The sequence below is a fragment of the Egretta garzetta genome, unplaced genomic scaffold (assembly GCF_000687185.1).
Source record: "Egretta garzetta isolate BGI_Z169 unplaced genomic scaffold, ASM68718v1 scaffold200, whole genome shotgun sequence".
Taxonomy (NCBI): Eukaryota; Metazoa; Chordata; class Aves; order Pelecaniformes; family Ardeidae; genus Egretta; species Egretta garzetta.
Window position 1 is genome coordinate 202,463 of NW_009258379.1, and position 19,931 is coordinate 222,393.

The 19,931-nt window shown below is 43.0% G+C and overlaps 1 protein-coding gene across 1 annotated transcript in view; it reads left to right on the top strand.

Moving 5' to 3' along the window:
• GLP1R (glucagon like peptide 1 receptor) overlaps window positions 1-19,931 on the top strand; it is a 57,235-nt gene that overhangs the window by 20,845 nt on the left and 16,459 nt on the right. Inside the window, exons 3-6 of the mRNA XM_009640552.2 lie at window positions 3,334-3,443; window positions 6,063-6,169; window positions 9,630-9,783; window positions 11,393-11,552. Coding sequence (XP_009638847.1) covers window positions 3,334-3,443; window positions 6,063-6,169; window positions 9,630-9,783; window positions 11,393-11,552 — 531 coding nt within the window. The remainder of the gene's footprint in view (window positions 1-3,333; window positions 3,444-6,062; window positions 6,170-9,629; window positions 9,784-11,392; window positions 11,553-19,931) is intronic.

Below are 19,931 nucleotides of genomic sequence, written 5' to 3' on the forward strand. Positions count from 1 at the left end.
GCCCTGCAGTGGCTGCACTGCATGAAGGCCAGGGCTTGTGGGACTGTGGCCCTGGGCCCCCTTTTTGGGGGGGCTTCTGCACCCAATCACGCAGCATGCAAAGATGTCAGCACCTCTGGACTGGGTTTGCCTCGCAGGTCCTGTGCGGTGCTGGTGCTGTCTGTGCCCAGCTCCAGGGGATGAAGGTCTTGTGTGTGGTGTATATCCATCACCGAGCCCTTCACAGCCCCTGCAGTAAACTCTGATGTTGGGTGGGTTCTGTGGTGGTCAACACATAACTGAAAATAATTGGTTTCCACAACAGTGAGATTTGCTTTCACATTCCTGAGAGTAAGTGGGTGCCTGCAGTACATCAGCCCTGCATGCTCTTCATGTCGCTGTTTGTGCAGCCTCTCACCTCTCACATGGAGGCACACTCACGAATCAACCAGAATCTCAACACTGCCCTGAAGTCTAAGTTCTCTTTTTCTTAACCTTTTCTACCTCCTGAGCAGTTTGGCTAATAAATGATTCTAGAAACCAGATGTGGATGCTTGCTCTCTCTCGTACACAGTCGCCCTGCTGGCCACGTTCCTCTTAATGCACCCCAGGATGCCATTGGCCTTCTTGGCAACAAGGGCACCCTGCTGGCTCATGGTCAGCTTGGCGTCCACCTTATCTTTCTGTCTGATGGCAAACTTCAGGTTTCCTTTACTGTAATGCTTCCATTCTCTAATGTGTGCCAGGCTTCAGCATACAGCAGATTTTCCTCCTTATTTCAAAAGTGTTATCAATAAAAAGAAAATTAAAATGTGTCATGATGATTTGGAGAGAAAATAAATATACTGAGGCTGAGCTTTCATTTCAGTTAGACCTTGACAGTAAGAAATACTGGGGGAAAGGAATTCACAGAGTTTCAGACAGTGTGAAATAATGGGGGGGGGAGGAGGAGGATTTTGTGGTTTGGTTTTGGTGTGGGTTTTTTTTTTTTAAAATCAATTCTCCTTTAGCAAGTTTGGGTTTTTTGGGGGGTTTTTTTGGTTTTTTTTCAGGAATATAGCAGAATTTCTAGCAAGACTGTGTGGTAGTTTGAGGTTGTTGCTCATAATAATTTTGGCTTGTAATACTTCTGGGCTGGCAGTCAAACTGAATTTCTAAGTCCTGTCACCCTCTGGACTTTAACCCCCTGGATTTCACCTGGTTTCTAGTGTATAACATTTACTGATTCCTAGCACTGCTTTTGCACAGATGTAGGTTAGACATGAGGAAAAATTTCTTCACTGAAAGGATTGTCAGGCTCTGGAAGGGGCTGCCCAGGGAGGTGGTCGAGTCCCCATCCCTGGAGGGATTTAAAAGAAGGGTAGATGAGGTGCTTAGGGACAGGGTTTAGTGGTGGGATGGCAGGGGTAGGTTAACGGTTGGAGCTGATGATCTTAAAGGTCTTTTCCAACCTAGACGATTCTATGAGTCTATGTTTTGAATGGCTTACTCAATTTGCTGTCCATTAATCTGAGGGGGGGCAGGAATTATGCTTTCCTACTTGCTGTTTTCCATCAGGCGTGAGATCCTTAACATTGCAGTGACATCCTGACTGTAAGAAGCGGTTGGCACTGGGGGTAGATAATGAGAGCAGGTGACAAAATGCTCATAGCACTTAATAGATACGACTGGATGTGTTACATGTGCTGACCTAATCTCTCCTGGTTTTGTGTAAACATGCAAACAGCTATCCTTAATAGTAAGGGAAAACCAAAACCTCTACCACGCATAATATAAATATAAAGATGATATAAAAATTATTATTGGTATATTCAGTATACCAATTACAAAAGCAAATAGGCTATGCCTACCGAAACCATTATCAGTTAGCATTTAGCATACTCATTAGAAATAGCTTATTAGAATAGGAATGTCTTTATTATTCTTTTTTTTAAAGCATTCTTCTTCACTCAGTACTTATTACCTGTCTACCACTGACTATTATCAAACAAATTACCAGTTGTCAACTAATGTGCCAATAGCCTACTGGGTTATTGCAATTTCAAATAAGTTTTAGTATTTTCCTATTGAACAGGAATACCAAGTTCTAATGAGTTCTAGTTTGCGGTAATGAGGGAGCTGACAACAGGGTGAGGCTGCAGCAGGCAAGGCTGGGTTTGAGCAAAAGCTGTAATTGAGAGGTATTTTGATCCTGGTGTAGAACTGAATCCTCCTCACTCGGCTTCTCATGCCTCAGAACCTTCTAGGTGTCTGTTTCTGAACGTTGCCTTGGTAGAGGCTCACCCCAGTTGAGGGATTAACCCAGCATGGCTTTTTGAGGGGTAGCTTCATAACATGAATAGGTCAGTTTACTGGGTGAGAAATGTGATTAATAAGAAACTTCATTTCAGAGAATCATAGAAGGTTTTGGGTTGGAAGGGACCCCTAGAGGTCGTCCAGCCCAACCCCCAAAGCAAAGCAGCCGCCATCATTACCCTACCTATGCTCTGGACGGGGGCACCTCCAGGTTTCTTCTGTACAGCTGTGAAAGTTGTTAGACTTCCCCAGTGCTCCAGGCACCAGGGAAAGGGTTTCTATTGATACACTATGGTTGAGTGCTCCTTCCCCTCTGCACTTCTATTTTGGTGCTTCAGTCTGATGTGATTTTCTGATGAGCTATTTCATTGTACCTGCTTTTAGAAGATCAAGCTGCTGACTGCTTTGGAAAGGCATTTTATTTATTGTTGGTTTTGTTATTCAAACATGTAGACAGAATGAATAAAAAAGAAGTACACGGGTAGTTTAGGTGAAGATTTACAGCTCTGTTTTGTAGCACAGATATTTGTATAAGCATTTACATTTTGGGGAGCTTGTGTTGGCATACCTGTGCTGAGGTTTCTCTGTGTCTGCATGACGTCGGAAAAGAAAAAGCACATTTACTCCTTGTGAGCCTTCTTTGCCCTGTGAATTTTGTAGCTGAGGCTTCAGATTTCCAAAATTTGTGTGCCTTAAAATCTAGTATTTCGGTGAGCTGGAAATTATGCGTGCGTAAAATCCACACAAAGATGGCAGCAACTATTTCAGACTGTTGCTGCTGAATGGTTAGCCCTCGTCCTGGAGTACGTGCCGCCTGATGCCTTTGCAGCCGTGTCCTCCCACGCCTCTCCCTGGCCCTCGGGATGAGCAGTAGCGGTGTCTGCCGCAGGCAAGGAGCAGCCAAGCACTCCCCCAGCAACGCTTTGGCTTCCCCCCTCCAGCCAGGAGAGGGGTGGGTGGGGAAGAAGGGTTGCACTGGGCATCAGACCGCGCTGCGTGCCTTGCCTCACGAGCAGCCTCCCTTCCCATTAACCCCAGGGCTCGTTTTGCTTCTGGCAGTGCTGCACGGGCAGGTCTACCGGTTTTGCACCCTGGAGGGGACATGGCTGCTGAATGAGAATTCGACCCTGCCCTGGAGGAACCTGTCTGAGTGTGAGGCCTCTGACCAGGTAAGAGTTTCTGTCTCTTGCTGCTCTTGTTGTTTAGGACAAAACAGAAGAGAGGGAAAAATATAGTCCTCGATGCCTACGCGGTCTAGCCCTGTCACAGTAATCTTTACCGACTCATCCTGGGTGCTCACACCAGTGAGCCTAATGGTAAGGGACTTCAGGCTTCTCCCCTTCAACAAAGGGAACGCAGAGGGCAGATGAGAGCCGGTTTAAACATACGCAAGAGAGCCAAGAGAAGTGAACCAGGTCATCCCGGCTGCGGTGCAGTGCAAGGGGCTCAACTCCAGCCCACCCAAACCAGCAGAGCAACCCGATGTTATTCCTTTGCCTTTTCCTCCATTGGCATGTCCTTACAATAAAGCAACTGTTTGTTCTCTCTGTCTTGTTAGCAGCTATTAAGGCAATTAAGATGAAGTGAAGGATATTTGCTTTTCACCTTTGGGCAGGGGGTGGTCCCTGCTTTTTGTTTGTTTGGGGTTTTTTTTGTCTTTTTTGCCTTAATTTGCTGTGGGCGATGGAATTAGGCTTGTCAGTGTTATTTTCTTGCCCTCGTGCTTTATACTCTGTAGGGAGCTGAGACACCTGGCACCAAATGAAGGAGAACGTAGAGATTTCCAGGAGGTTTTTGTCAGCCGTTGGCGTCAGCTAGCGCCCCATGTGCGTTCCCATGACACGGGATACCGTTACTGCTGTGAGCCTCCAGGGGCGATGCTTTGCCTCACTTAAATTGAGTGCACTCTCTCTGTCCCAGGGCACTGGGAATTAGCATGTGCCGAGCCAAAACGGTTCAGTGGTGTGAAATTCCCCAGTGCTGCGGGAGCTGTGTCCTCTGGAGTTCCCATTGCTCAGTGCCTCGTTCTTCAGAAGGAATAAATGGCTGCACATCAGGAGGAGATGGGGAAAAAGAGTTCGCTTCTAATTCTCCAAATACATGAAACCTAACTTTTTCCTTTAATTTGTAGCCTTATTCCTTGTCCCTTCCATCTTCTGGGGTATCCCAGCAGGGTGCGTTATCTTAACCCAAAGTGTAAGCCTGGTCATTTGACTTTTCCTTGCTTGCCATTATGGTTTCTTCCAGAGCTGTGTTGGGACATGCGAAGGAGAGAGAGAACTCATGGTAACACTTGGTCATTTGGCACATTTGGCCTCCAAGGTTCCATGAACTGAACTGGATTCTGAAACCCTACGTCCATAGTGGCCCTCCCTGAAGTGCAGGCAGATGTGTTTGGTTTTCCAGCTTACGTATATAGACCCCCCTAAAGCCCTATTTTATTTTGTGCATCTTGTACATGAGAACAAGAGGTTGTTTTGATAAGTTTGCTGCGCAGTATGTTACAACTATTTCCAAAACAAAATCCAAAAGGTTTGTGAGTGAATCCTTATAACATCATTTAAGTGCATGATGTGGGTTTGATCTGCATAGATGGTTTAAATTGTCAGGTCTCAATAGTTTGCCTGAACTTTGATACTGAAGAGGTTTTTTTCCTTTCTCTTCGTAAGGTAGTTCTCCTATCATTCCTTTTAAAACATTAACCTAGCACATGCCTGAGGAACAGCCTGTATGTTCACCATAAATCCACCTGGCTGGGCAAAGTACATCGGAATAGCTGTACTTATTTCTGAAGTCCAATGAATGAATTCCTTTGTACAGCACAGGTCTTGGGAGTCAATTGAAGAATTAGCAGCTTGAAGAAGGGAAGTAAAATGCCTGAGTCTATGGAGACAGAGATACGTGCTTAGAAATGAACCAGAACAGAGAATACGAATGTGCCTTCGAGGCTGAGCAATAAGCTCGGGTGTGATTCAGGCTTGCCTGTAGCTTTTCAAATACTTGTCCCTAAAGATTTTGTCCAGCACTTTCGAGCCAAGGGTCTCAGTGGTCATGTCTTCAACAGTGAATCTGCAGGGAGCCGCAGCCCAGGAATGTCAGGGGGATGCAAGCATCCCTGCTGTTCTGGCCCGCGTCCGGTCGCTCCCTCCCAGGCAGCGCTGTAACACCTGGGTCATGAGATGGTGTTGGGCTACGGTTCCTTACCCAGAGGTTGCGTACTTGAGGCATGAGAGACTATTTGGGGGCAGAAAAGAGTTCAGTTGCACGAATGCAAGGCGTGCTTTACCTCAGAGTCAATGAATGGGACCTGGCTTGGTTTATTTCTAAGTATAGACATCGCCAAAGGACCCCCTCATGACAGCAGTAAGGAGACTTGCTTTAAGTGTTTGAGTCTGAAAACATCAGCTTTGCCATTTTTACTGCAGGGCTGAGTTGTGTCTGTGCTTCCTGCCATCTGTTTAATACTTGCTTGCGTGGTAATTCATGCCTCTCCAACTTTATTATGAAATAATGTCACATTATCTATTTCCTAGCCTGGCTGCAAACCCCAACTGTTTGAGTGAATACCTGGGAGCAGCTGGGGAATTAAGATTAAATTTTTATTTCTTTAGAGCATATGGAAAGTGGAAGACTGATTTGATACATGCGTTTAAACTTAAAAGAAGGAGAATGACTTCTCGTTATCATTAAGAAAAGTTAGAAAGTAGCTGGGAGAAAAGAACTGAAGCCCATGAGCTCTGTCTCTCCCCCATCCCCTTTTTTGTCTTGTCTTCTTTGTATGCTCTCAGGATGCACCAGAAGAACAGCTCCTGAATTTGTCCATCATATACACCATTGGATACGCTCTTTCCTTCTCTGCCCTGGTAATAGCAACTGCCATTCTTCTTGGATTCAGGTAATTGGTGAAGCTCTGGAGAGTGGAGAAAAGGTGTTATGGTTTTCTGTATGAAAGTATCAGACTTTGACAGAAACACTTGATTATTTTTTTTTGTCCCCCTCCTTCCATCACCTCATTATTTCTCTATTTTATGTCACTTTTGTGTTCCTTCCTACAACCATTTATTCTCAAAATGCAAGTAAAACTCCTAATTTTTTGCAGCGTTCCCTGTATGAATCTGTGGAACAGATGCTTTTTATCAGTTCAAGTATTTTGTTATGGTATTTTTTTTTATTTCAATTAAATTTCCACTGGAAGAGATGGAAAAAGATAGAGACTCCCTCATGGTGTAGCCCTGCGGATGAGGCACTAGTCTGGGGTGTGAGAGGACATTTAGGACGGAAGTTTTCCTCTTGCCTTGCCTGGAATTACACAGAGCATAGAGCTCAGTCTGGCCTCTTTCCCAGCCCTCATATGTAGGGTGTATTTCAGTGTAGAAATGGATTTTTGACAAAATTTCTCGTTTTGGAGAACTTTCAGAAATTCTTACTTCTTTTGCAATATGGAAGAGAACCTAATTTGGAAACTTGAAAAGTTTCTGTGAAATTGCTGTCCCCTACTCAGATTGGCATATTGGGTTCATCCAAGTATGCACCAAAAATTTGCATGGAGTGCTTCAGAATTAAGAGGCTGTTGGTTGCACATGCCAACAATATGCTGTGTAGGTTGGTTAAAAACAAACAAAAAGACCCAACAAACAGAAACCCACACCAAGCAACTTTGGACTCCAACAGAGAGATCTCTGTTTTTCCTCTGTAAATATAAGAGGTGTCTTGATTCCAGCCAGGCTTCCCTCCAGTTTGGGGATGCTGAGCAGAGGAGGCTGATATTTCGAAAACAAAGATGTGATCCTGCTCTGCTGTGGGAAGGACGTCCCCCTGCCATGAAGTCCTCCTGCTCCCTGCTGCTGTATATAGCCAGGTCCCATCAGCCCTCTTACACACTGATGAGGCTGCCTCCTAAAACTGTAGCTTTTCATCTCCTGATACTCTTATTTGAAATTGGGTCAGGAGCCTTCCATGCTCTGATGCTTAAGAAGCTATCTTCCCTGAATAAGGAATTATCATTGCCAGTTAATGACCATTTGCTCTGGTGCCAGCACTCTCTGTACGTAAGGCCGTCCCTCTCCCTTCCTCCCCGCTAAGTGTTTATACCCCTTGCATATTTGAAAAGATCAGTCATGCATTTTAATTTCCAAAATTAAATGATGCAAGCCTTCTAATATTGTACCACACCTCCTAGCTTTGTATTATCCCTCCTCCTTGCAGTGGAGAACCATAGGCTATAGCAATCTCAAAGACAACTTAAAGTGACTACAGAAATGCAGAAGCTTGCTCACCCTCTGTGAACGCCACGTGGTAATTACGATTTGTATGTGTGGTACCGGTGCAATTTTGGGACTTCTCTGACAAAACACCAGATGGTCTTGAAGTCTCCAAGTGTATCCCAGGATACACTTTCTCCTTGTTTCACTCATCAATGGCACTTTTGAGTAATCTCAGCAGCCCAAACGTAAAGGTCACAGAGCGCAACCATATACTTTTGGAAGGAAGGAAGGAAGGATGCGCATGGGTTTTGGCAAGGAACAAAGAGCAAGTTTGTCACCGAGGACCAGTAGGAGAGAGGGAATTTTGATGCCCTGACTTTTGTGGGGAAATGCTTTAGCGTTCTTTCCTTTAATTGTGAAGCAGGAACTGGAGAAGAGTACACAAGTGTGTGCTTCCGATTTTGAAGATGAGGTTTCAGAGATGTTAAAGGGGCTGAGAGCCTTGTTAAAACCACACCATCGGTCCATTTTGTGCTTTCCTGTCTAAATTGTCTCTCTGGAGACAACTTCATCCTGGATCTCGTGAAACAGGAGATCTACCCCTACGTGGATTGCAGTTACTGAATTCTGACTGGAACCTCTGCTTGTGGCCTCTTCCCAGTAGCTGTGCAACCTCAACAAACGGGGATCGAAATCTAATTCAGGGGCACCAAAATGCTGATGTTCCCCACTTGCATAATAGGAAAGCCTTTTTAAGGTCTTAGACTACAGAATAACCTTTATATTTGTTTTTAATAATGATACAGCAGAGGAAGCAATGTATCTCTAGCGTCCAATTTTGCATCCTCTGGAAAAAAATAGAAGAAAAGTCTGTCATTGCAGTGGTGGAAGCTGAATTAGGCCAATAACTTCGTGAGATGAAACAATTTGAATAACTTGCATTGCCTGTAGCAGAAATACTCAGTAACTACGTGCAACCTATTTTCTTCAATTGGCTAATTTACATAATTTTTTCAAGCAGGTTTAAATGTGTAGCCATTCTGGAGGGTAGCAACAAATAAATGTTGAGTTAAAGGAAAATAAATATTGATCATAGGTAAATTTCAAAACTATCAGTGACTTAAAAGTGATGCAAAAAAATCTTTGATCTATGAAAATAAATTTCTCCTTCCTCTTCAGCGCAAAATTCATAACTTTTCAGACCAAGTCTATTTTTCTACCCAAATGTGTAAGCAGTAAAAATAGACATTTGAAGCGTAAGTTCACTGAAATTCATTCTGGAACAACTGCTGTTTATCATACGTTACCTGTATCTTTTAGCATCAAAAAAAGAATCATGCCCAGTGTCATTTCCTTTGAAGCCCTTGCAGGGATGGAAGAAAAGTGCTTGTGGATAAGGTTGGTAAAAAAAAATGGCAGAACTCTGCAGTTGGATGCCATTTACATGACTGCGGTTTCTTTTGCTATCCCTTAACATGATCTTTCTTGACAAGTAGCAATTTTGCTGTCTTTGCAGCTGACTGCTGAAATTCAAGCGGATTTTTTTCTTTGTTCTTTTGTTTTCAATTCTGAATGCAGAGGTGAAAATTCTGTTCCTTTTAGTTCTACAGAAAGTATTTACAATTCCCCCAGGAGGCAATCCGAATAGAGATTTTTCTTTTGTTGTCAAAGCGGTAATTTACAGGTGGATGTTTTTTCGTTGTGGGTTTGAGCACAGCCAGAAGCTGTAACCATGCACCAGTTCCAGAACCCTGCTAAGGTAAACCTGTGCAGTGACATTGGGGTTAATTCAAAGAGATTAGGTTCAGCATTATGTGAAACTTGACTTTTTTAGTCCTTTCTGATACATCTTCTGAAAATTACTTTATTTTTACACTTTTTAAACTTTTAAGACTTTTTTTTCCTTACGCACTGATCTCCTTCCTTCCCCCAAACATTCACACTTAGGGCTGAAGTTTTGAATGACTTTTCCTTGATAGTGATTTCTTCCCAAAGACAGTTTGACGTGCCTGCAGCCATTCCCGAGTTACGGGGTTTCCTCTGGTACCTCCTGATTTCCAACAGGGTTCATTTCTCCCTCCCTCAGTCCTACGTGTAATGTTGCAGCTTTTACCTAAGTAGTGGATCATGACTGGTTCTTCCTTTTTACAGACATCTCCATTGCACAAGGAATTATATTCACCTGAACCTCTTCACTTCGTTTATCCTCCGGGCTATATCCATCTTCATTAAAGACTCAGTGGTGAAGTGGATGTACAGCACAGCCACGCAAGAGCAGCAGTGGGAAGGACTTATCTCCTTCCAGGTAGGGGCAGACACTGTGGTGGTTCTCAGGATATCGGAGTCATCACTGTGGTGTGCCTGCATGACAGTAGATAATTTCATTTTGTGCAACGAGGGTTGTACAGGATGCCATGGAGTTTCTCTGAAACTTGTAGCACAATGTATGCGGTTGTAGTTGTGCCACCTCGGGCTTGGTACGGGCAAGTAGTTGATGCCGTGGCATGTTTCCCTGCCTGTGGGAAGTTGGCCCCTACTAGGCAGAGGAAACATGAAGAGGTGGATTTTTTTATATATTTGCAAATGCCCCCATCTTCTTCTCATGCTGCAGGTTCATTTCTTCTAGCAGTGACAAGAGGGCATTCGTTTCCCTAAGCCAGCACCTTTTGTGATAGGACTGTCCGTCTTGTATAATGACGAAATTAGTTGGTCGTTCTTGGAGATCTTTATAATCTGTTAATGACGGAAAAAAAGGAAGCATCTGATTAAAATGCAAATTTGAAAGCATTTAGAAAAGCTTTGGAGGAACAGGCTAATTAAATACTTCTAATCGAAGGGAGAGGATATACAACTCTTTTGTGAATATGATGAAAGCGTGCATTTCCCCCTTCACATTTGGAATACAAAATGTACTTGAATCTTCAAAGGAAGTTATTTTCATGGTTTATATAGCACTTGTGATTCTAGAACGTGGGTACAGCATTTGCTGCAATACAGGGTTGGGGTCGCAGAGGGTATGTCTCTGGTGCATACTTAGCACCCATCCTTTTCTGACGCTCTGCCTAAGGCTTAAGCGCTAATACCACCTAGTGCATCTCGTACGATGTTTTGATTTGTTCTCATCTGCAATGTATCAATTGGCAGAAAATAACATTTTAATACGTATCTTAAATAGTTTGGAAATGTTCGCATTGGATTGTCAGTCATTCCCTCCTTCCAGAAAAACCTAGGCTTTATGCTTTCACACATGGTTTATCCAATAGCGGTTTCATCAGAGCTGATGGATCTATTAATTAGGTAGTCAGGTTTCATACTTATCTAAAGCCCTGCTGACCACCTCTCTGTAATTTACCAGCTAAGAGAGATTTTTGCATTTAAATGTGATGCGCCGGGCAATATTGCTGTTCTATCAAAAATCTTTTGCTTTGGAAAATAGTCAAGACTCTGGCATCCGCTATTGGCTCTTTAATAGAGAAATTCTCAGCTGCAGAATAGAATATCTGGGGAAATGAAAAGATTCGCTGCCTGCAGTTGATACAGTACCTTTCACTTGCTCTTCTTTTCATCTTTGTGTTGTGCTTTTCAAATTATACCCCATTGCTTATTGATGGAAAATGCAGAACATGTCATTTTAAATATATATTTTTTTTTAAAGGAGGAGTGTTGTCAAAATCGTCTGTCTGCTGTGTATAGCACCTATTCCTGGCTTCTGTCCCTTCAGTATTCAAAATGCTGTGTATAGCACCTATTCCTGGCTTCTCCCCCTTCAGTACTCAACTGTGATTGATTTAGAGAGCATTGTACTGAGGAGCAAGTAAGAGTAGGGGAGAGACCCAATCTTTTGGGTTAGTATCCTTTTTTTTTTTTCTCAGTCCCAGTTGCATTCATTTGGGCTGTGCTTTCTTCTGCCCCAGGAGTCGCTCAGCTGCCGCCTGGTCTTTGTGATGATGCAGTATTGTGTGGCTGCAAACTACTACTGGTTGCTGGTGGAAGGCATGTACCTGTACACGCTGCTGGTACTTTCAGTCTTCTCTGAGCAGAGAATTTTTCGCCTTTATCTCTGCATTGGATGGGGTAAGTTGATCTTTCCATATGTTCACCTGTGGCTGCATGCACTGGCAGATGGTATAGTAAGAAAAAAACATCATGTGTCCATCGTAGTGCTGCCCCGTTCAAGTCCTGCACTCTCCATTCCCTTTTTGTTCCTGATCCCTTATTTTGTTTGAGCTTGGAGGGTGCTGGGCTAGCACAGCTCCTGGATGCTGTGGGTTCATAACAGAGGGGCTGTGTGGCACCGCAGGAACTCCCTAGACCAGTGGCAGGCACACGGTCCGCTTCCTGCAAGACATCGGCTTCCCAGTACAAAAGATGTGTGGGTGACTCCAGGTGAGTGTGGACCTTCCTGGACTGCCCTGCTCCATCTGCTGGAAGTTTCCCCTTATGTTCAAAGATGCGTTAACTACTTGTGGTGCAAAAGAGCAACCATACCTTGTATCTGGTCAAGGATAATGGTGGCACCATGAGCTGGGGGGGGGGGGGGCGAGAGGGGGGGGGGGGGAGGGGAGGCAGTTGTCAGGTTGGTTGTGTGGGCAGAGCAGGTCAAGTAATGATTGTTGGGCAAAAGAGTGTTCAGGGTGCACGTGCCATGGGAATGTGGGTGCTTGAGATTAAAGACTGTCATGCCTTGAAGTCGGTTGGCTGAGCTGAAGTTTCCTTCTGTAGAAATGCTAAAGCTTTGATTCCTTCACTTTGATTTTTTTTTTCCCACTGAAAATTTCTGTTTATTCACTGAATTCTGTTATTCACTGAATTCTGTTATTCACTGAATATTACTGTTCAGGATTAATCTGATCCTTGGAATGATCTCTGGTGTGCTTTTATTGTGTTCTCTCCCTCCCTGTTCTCTCCCCTCCCCTTTTGGTAGAAACTGGGTGACTTTTGGAAAGCTGAAAGTAAATTCAAGTAAATACCGCAAGTGCTTTCACAGATCCTAGTTTGAACGTTTAAATTGTTTTGCCTCTCCTTCTCTCTCTATGGATTTGCCAACTGTGAATATCCTAGCAAATTAGTTCACTGGTAAAATGCATATAAATGGCTTGCTGTGAATTGCCCAAATCTACTGAACAGTGATCTATGAGGAGGAAAGGCTTTCTGGCACATTGATAGGAATAAATAAATGCAAGTAATAGCAGTTTCCTGATGGAGAGTTTTAGTTAAAAGTTCTAAATCTTCCATTATTGCTTTATTTAGGACATGCAGCAAAAGCAACGGCATCTTGTGTAACATATGAACTTATGTATGTTTTAATAATATTTTATGAATAGCCATACCCTCAATTAAAAAAAAAAAAAAAAAGGATGGGGGACCTATCATGAAGCACTGACTGAGGTCGTGAGAGGAAATGGAAAAGAAATTATAGCAAAATTATATCTAGCCAAATTCTGAGGGTATTTTGTTGTTTTATAAATAAGGGATAGGATGGGTTTGATCTGAATCACTTCTAGTTAGAGTTTGTCTCTTGCAGAAGCAGAAGGCAGAAACAGAAGACGCTGTTTTGTTTTCATTCTTCTCTTACAATGGCAGTTTTCCTTCTGTATATTGAATTTCTGGATGAGTTTGTGGAAATGAGTGGCAGTGCCAGAACTTGGCACTGGATATATGGGTTTCATCCAAGCTTCCTAGAAAAGCTCTGCCTGTGCCATTCAATCCTCATCTCTACAGTTTCTTGCTATTCCAACCATGGCTGCGTGGGCAAACCTTGCCAATGATTTCCATCCTCAAAGGCAGAATCATCTGCTATCTTAGTGCTCCCAGATTAGTTACACCAGGTAACAGTTTCATGTCTAACAAGTGGAAAGAGATGAAAATTTTTTTCCACTCTTTCTTGCTTCTCCACTGGTGACTCCATTCTTTGGGTACTTGGGTCCCTCCCCAGGTGCCTTTCTGCTGTATCCAATACTCAGAATTATTATTTTTTTTTGAGCAGCATGATAACCTCAGCACAATGCTGAGGCTTCAGAGAGCCAGTGGGTTCCTGTTTGAGCTGAGTTCTGCTCTGTGAAATAGTTTATCAACTGTAAAAATAAAGCTGGATCAAAAAATAAATCTCTGATCGTCAGAGCTGACTTGATATCCTGACCTTTGTTCTGTTAATGAAATGTCTTCTTACATAATTTTTTAACTTATTCATTACTCATCTTTTGATGAATATTTATGTTTTAAAATTTCGTATCTGTATTGTTCACAAACGTAGTGGGTGTTAGTCATTTCATGTTGTTATTTCTTCTAATTACAACTGAACTTTGTGATCACGCACGGACCATATGGTATTGTTTTTGCTGTCTGAGTAGCTTCTGCAATCCCCCATGTGATCACATATGTTTGTCCTTGAACTTCTCTCAAATGCACACGTATGAATAAAACTGTGTGTTCTCCTGCCGGTTTTTGTCCACCTGAGTGTTTGCACATGCTCTTGGTCATGATGTTCCCCCTGTTGTACTTCTTCCAAGGAACAACAGGTCTCGAGCAAACAAGAAACGATAGCAAATTATTTTCTTGGGTAATCCCAAGCAAAACTGTAATGTCAGGGCCAGCTTTCAAAGAAGTAGAAATGTCCCAATACCTATTTCTCTCTAAGCTTTTAAACTGCTGTATTAAGTAGTGCTATAATTTGTTATAACAGAGGAAAAAGCCCACATAATTGGGTAAATTAAAAAAAAAAATTCTCCTCTCATTTTATGTCTAATGTGATCATTTCATCTCCATTCAAAACACGGAAAGGGTAGCCCTGTTCTTCAAAGAGAAACATGTAAAAAATACCACGTGTCGTCTGTGTTTTCCTAGGAGCAGTTTGCAGACAGTGAGGAGTGTAAAGGAAAAAAAAATATTTCCCAAATATATTTTTGCTATATCATAATTGCAATTCTTAATGCCATTAGATGGTAGTCCATCTAGTATCAGTTCAGGTGAGTAACTATTCTTTGCTGTTGAAGTGTTTTATAAGGGGAAAAATCTGTTAATCTCATGTTCTTGCACTTTGCAAAAGCTAGAAAAGTTGTAAAATCTTGATAGGCCTAGGGAAACGAATGTAGTTTTACAAACCGGGAGTCATTTATATCAACATCATGTATATTGATAGGATTCTATAAACCTTCCTGACTACTTGCAAGGTACCTGTATTCCTGTAATGGCCACCTCCTTGCCGGGGTTTCACGCCATGCTAGGCTTTGAGATGGCAGTGTTCATTTTTTCCTACTTCATTTAATGTGGAAAATGCCTTGCTTAGGTCATCTTTTTCTCTGTAAAAGCCGGCTTTCATACGTTTGTCTCAACCCTACATTCCGCATATCTCACTGCAAAAGCAATGGTTTATGCCATTTTCAGAGCTGATGGGGGGAAAAATAAAAGCAGAAACACTTAACAGCATCGACAAACAAAATTCTTAATAGGCTAATGGCAGAGATGAGGCGTTCCCTTCAGTCTGGAGGTCAGCACAAGAGCAGCTAAACAGGATGTTGATTCAGATAGTCATTATCACTTGCAGAAGAAAAAAAAAAAATCTGTTGCTACACATTGCTGGCACCTGGTGCTTCCTCCTCTGGCATAAGAGAAATCCTTGCCCACGGATCTCACCTTCGGGAGAGGAAAAAAACATTTGCGGAAGGAGGAGGGGAAGAAAACAACGTAACTACGGAGATCATGATGATTACTTTTTTGGGTGGTTTGTTTCTCAGGCTGTGCAGGCTGCTCTTAATCAGGGTGTCCAGGACACCAACGCGGAGCCCAAGGGAAGAGTCCTTGAGCTTGACATTGGCTTGAAGCAGCTGTGGCAGTGCTGTACAAAGCGGTCCCTGGAGGAGAGCAGTTGATACCGTAATGCTGCTGTATGCATCTTTCCAGCAGCTTTTAGTGGGAAAAGGACCTGTTCGCATTCAAAAGCAAGGAGGAGGGAGGAATGGGGAAACAACAGCAACATCCCACAGTGACTATGCCTGACATCCAGGCGGGAAGAATGACAGGCGACAATTTTCAGCACTAAAGGCTAAGAAGAAAATGTTAATAAAAAGCTAAACATTCTCTGAGCTTCTATGGCAATTTTACACCCAGCTGCACTTGCAGCAGGGACACCACCATAAAAAATAACTAATCCCCTTCCTTCCAAGCCTTAACAATCCCAACTTGCTCTAAGGAAGAATACTGTGAGGGAATGAAGCTATTAAAGGCATGAAGCTTGGCTAGGGTGTCAAAATCTCCATGCTGATTGCAAGGAAGATGGGACTGAAACAGAGGCAGTCAGAAACCTTCTGAAGCCCAGTAGGAGCTCGGTGTAGCAACAGGATGTGTTCATTGCTCTAACCACTTCTTGTCTGCTTTCAAATGAAAACTGTGTTTCAGACAAGGATGTGAAAATGGGGTTTGTGTCCAGGCTGATCTTGGTAGGAAATTCATCTGTCAGGAGTTTCTCTTAATTCTCTTCACTTTTTGTCTTCTGGATTAAACTCTTTCATGCTTTTCCTTTCTTAGAAAGAAAAAACATTTCATCTTTTCTTTTCACATCTTCAGTGCTCTTACTCTTTCTACAGCTAGTCATATTTATTTATCACTTCTTTTATTTATCACATACTTGCATTTGCATGTCCTGGATGGTTTCTGCAAGAAAGAGGAGGATTGGAAGTTCTTCTGACAACAGCAGTGCCCTTCTAGGTTGTGTGCCTGATTGTCTTGGAGGTTGAACTTCTCACCACGTGGAAACCAGTGATGGCTGGTTGGATGGATTCACTTACATTGGAAATATGAGCTTACACACAAACTCCTTGGTCCTAAAATGCTGTATTTGGAATATATCCTTATTTAAGGGTCTCTGCAGGATGGCAGTGCTCTGGTCATACAGAGAGAAATTTATTTCAGGAAGAATCTCCAATCAGCACGTGAGGATGAGGGGAACCTCTCTTACTCCTTACACTTCTTTCTCCCCTTGAAATATGCCTCCATGTACAACACTAAAGCCAGAAACATTGTGTGCCTGTAAGAACCAGAACTTGCTTGCACAGCAAGAGAAGGGAAAGAAGGCGGTATGGAATAGCACCACCTGGTGTCACCTTTCATGGTAACTGCTGCTAAGTGGCCTCCAGAACAAGCCTGAGCTCCTCTGTTCTGTTACCAAAATATCTCAGACCCATTAAATAAAGAGACTGATGTCTACACACTGTTACCAGGACATGGTAGCTTCCATTAGCAGCTCCAGGAATTGCTCTCCTCTCTGCTCATTAGGGACAGTGGGGCATTGTGAAAATATCAACCAGATGGTGGTTCCTGTGCAAAATTTCTCAGAGCTTTCTTCTCTTACCAGCCCCATCCTGTTACCATTCTGGATCGTGCCTGGTTTTCCAACTTTTTTTTTTGTCCTCCTTACTATGCAGACATCTGGCCAGGTGTAGAATATGTAAGCTGGAGTGAAAAGAAGCAGGTTATGCTGCTTATTTATGTGGTGGAGTGTGAAGATGTTGATTTGGCAGTGCCAATACTTTCTCATCATCTATCATATATATATATTATTATTGCAGCTTATAGTTCAGATGCCCTGTGCCCTGTCATTTGAAGTTGAACATCATTAGCTGAGCTGTTGGCATGCTTATTATGTAGTAACACTTGACAGATTTGCCCAGAGAAGTAGTGGAGGCCCCATCCCTGGGAACATTGCAGGCCAGGTTGGACAGGGCTGTGAGCAACCTGATGTGGTTAGCGGTGTCCCTGCTCCTGCAGGGGAGTTGGGCTGGGTGGGCTCTAGGGGTCCCTTCCCACCTAAACATTCTGTGATTCTGTGTAGTGTTCAAAGATTTTTGGTCAGTTATCAACATGCAAGAATCAACATGGCAGAGGCTGTTATGAGCAGACCGTTGCAGTTTCTGGCATCTTCAGCAATGATGCCATACAGACGAAAGTAGATGTTACCACTTCCAGAATTCAGGTTCTGAAATTCGCATTCTCATTTCCAGAGACCTTTCTGTGGTCGGTTAATCGGAGAGAAGATCAATCTTAGAGCTTTCTGTATGACAAAAAAGCAAAACCAGAAGTTCAGCCTACGTCTCCACTAAGTGCATCCTATAAATGGGTGCAGTTTTTTCTCAGATATCTGATATTCTTTGAATAGCAGCAGCAAGAGAAAGAGGTATAGGACTGAAACTCAGATGCACTAGAAGAGCTGTATGCTGGGAGCACAGGCTGGAATATAGCGCTGATTCTGTTAATGCATGATGGTCATCTGTAGAGCTCATTCAAGGAGCTGTATACAGTTTGCTTCCACTGCTGGCTCAAGCCAGCCAAGTTTCTCTTGACTGAGTGAAGTAACCAGAATAATATTTTCATTTGTGCCAGTTAATGCAGGTTAATTACGTATCAAGATTGTAAATTAATCTATGGAGAGCCTCAGTGATCCTTGCAAGCTACAGTTATTGCAGAGATGCTGCAGACTTGCTCTTTGGCTGTTGTTAACAACTGTTACAGACTTGAGGTGGGTTAGGGAATGAGCTTGGTGTAATTTTCTCTTTAGAACTTGACTAGGGCTTTGGAAAACTGGATGCATTCCCATCTGCTGAGAGTGTGTCCCAGACAGTTTTCAGAGCCATTCCTTTCTTAGGCAAGACTTTGTGAATTTGGTAGATGTCAGATGGTATCCACATAGAATTTGCACCGATGTTCAAAGCTTACATGTATGTATTGCACTGTTAAGTCTGGGTATCTGAGATTAAAATGTGTATTGCTAGCATGGAAAATAACCTGACTGATGGTGTTGCAACACCGAGGCACCAGGGGCCTGCATCACAAGTGGGAATGGGCAGAGGATGTTGAACAAGTCATCTTGTACATGCTGCCTATTAATTTGTATAATATTTTCATAGCAGGATGCTGATGCACTTCAGTAATACCAGCCTCTATCTAGCTAGGCTCTTTTGAAATAGAAAATTAACAACAGATTCTCAATTCAAACATGAAGTAATGCGATTAAATATGGAGAGATTTCTGATGTATCCAGAAGATGGAGATACCCACAAATCATTATCGTTATCACTTGCCACATCAGTTCCCTCCACTGACGTACAGCCTTTGTGCTCTCAGCGGTTGTGTCTTATCCCATGAGTTTCATATTAAGATCTCTTAATTCTTAGCAAAGTCAAGAAAGGAATAATTCAAACTATAATTAGTTTCTATGAATCAAAGGCTCATTTGTGTTTGGAAGTGATTTGCAATGAGCCTGTTCTTAATCTCTTATGTCACTATCAAAGCAGCACGGAGTTCTCAGTAACTTTGCTCCCAAAATATTGTGTACTCTCAGTATCAGGTGCATACATGGAACATGTTCAACTACTTGCCCCAATAAACTCAATTCAATTCATTATCTTTGCTATTATTCTAATTATTGATATTTTTTTCTTGCCACACTTTATTATCTCTTTTTGAACCGATTAAGGAGAATAATTGGTCTTTCATGTCCGTAGTATTTAGCTGTTCTGATAGTAGAGAAAGAATACAGTACGACAAGAGGGAAGGTTTTTACTGATAATACGCACTATGGATACTGCTTGCAGATTTTCAGACTGCAAGAAATCACCAATTTCCCCGTGGCTTCTGCTATCAGGAACCATGTATTTGCCCTGTGCAGTGCTTACTGCTGCACACTGCTGTTCTTATGGTCCCTTACCATATTGGTTCTTAAGAATGCAATAACAAAGCACATTAAACGTTGCCCTTCCTGTACAATGTATGTACAGCATTGGACACCGTCCAAGGAGGTACACAGAGAAATTAGACCATCTTGATCCATCCTGAGGCAGAAATTCCTCATCTTGCACATTGAGTCTTAACCTGCTCCCCTTCCTTGTGGGCTTTTTGGCATTCTCTATGCTGAGTATTAGTTGGTAGGCACACTTTAAAATTCTTTTTTGAGACCTAGGCATTTCATACATGAAAGTAATTAATTTGAGAACCTTTGACATTGCAAAGCAAGTAATGACTGACAGCTTATTTGGCTTTTCTCTCTTCCCTTTACACCCCAGATAAACTGACCAACATGCACTGTCAGGTAAGCGTAGGACCAAGCCTCTTCTCAAGACCAGATGCATCTGCTGTCCTTGCTGCAGCCACGCAAGTCCATGCCAGCACCACAGCTCGAACTTGGGACGTCTTGGGGGGGGAGGCCTGAGCACACTTGCTAAGTGTCGTGTGCCCACGGTCCCCTTTGCCATCGGGGGTGCAAGGGGCTGAGCGTGCTCCAGCCCCGACATGCATGGACAGCCTGAGCTTGGTGCTGCCTGACCACAGCGTAGCTGACTCACAGGCAGGAACGGGGATGCAAAGGTTCGGGTTGGAGGACACTACGCTCCTCTCTCACATGAATACAGAGGCTAGCAGAGCTTCCAGAAATTTCATTCCCTTGGCCCCTCTGTGAAACTTTCC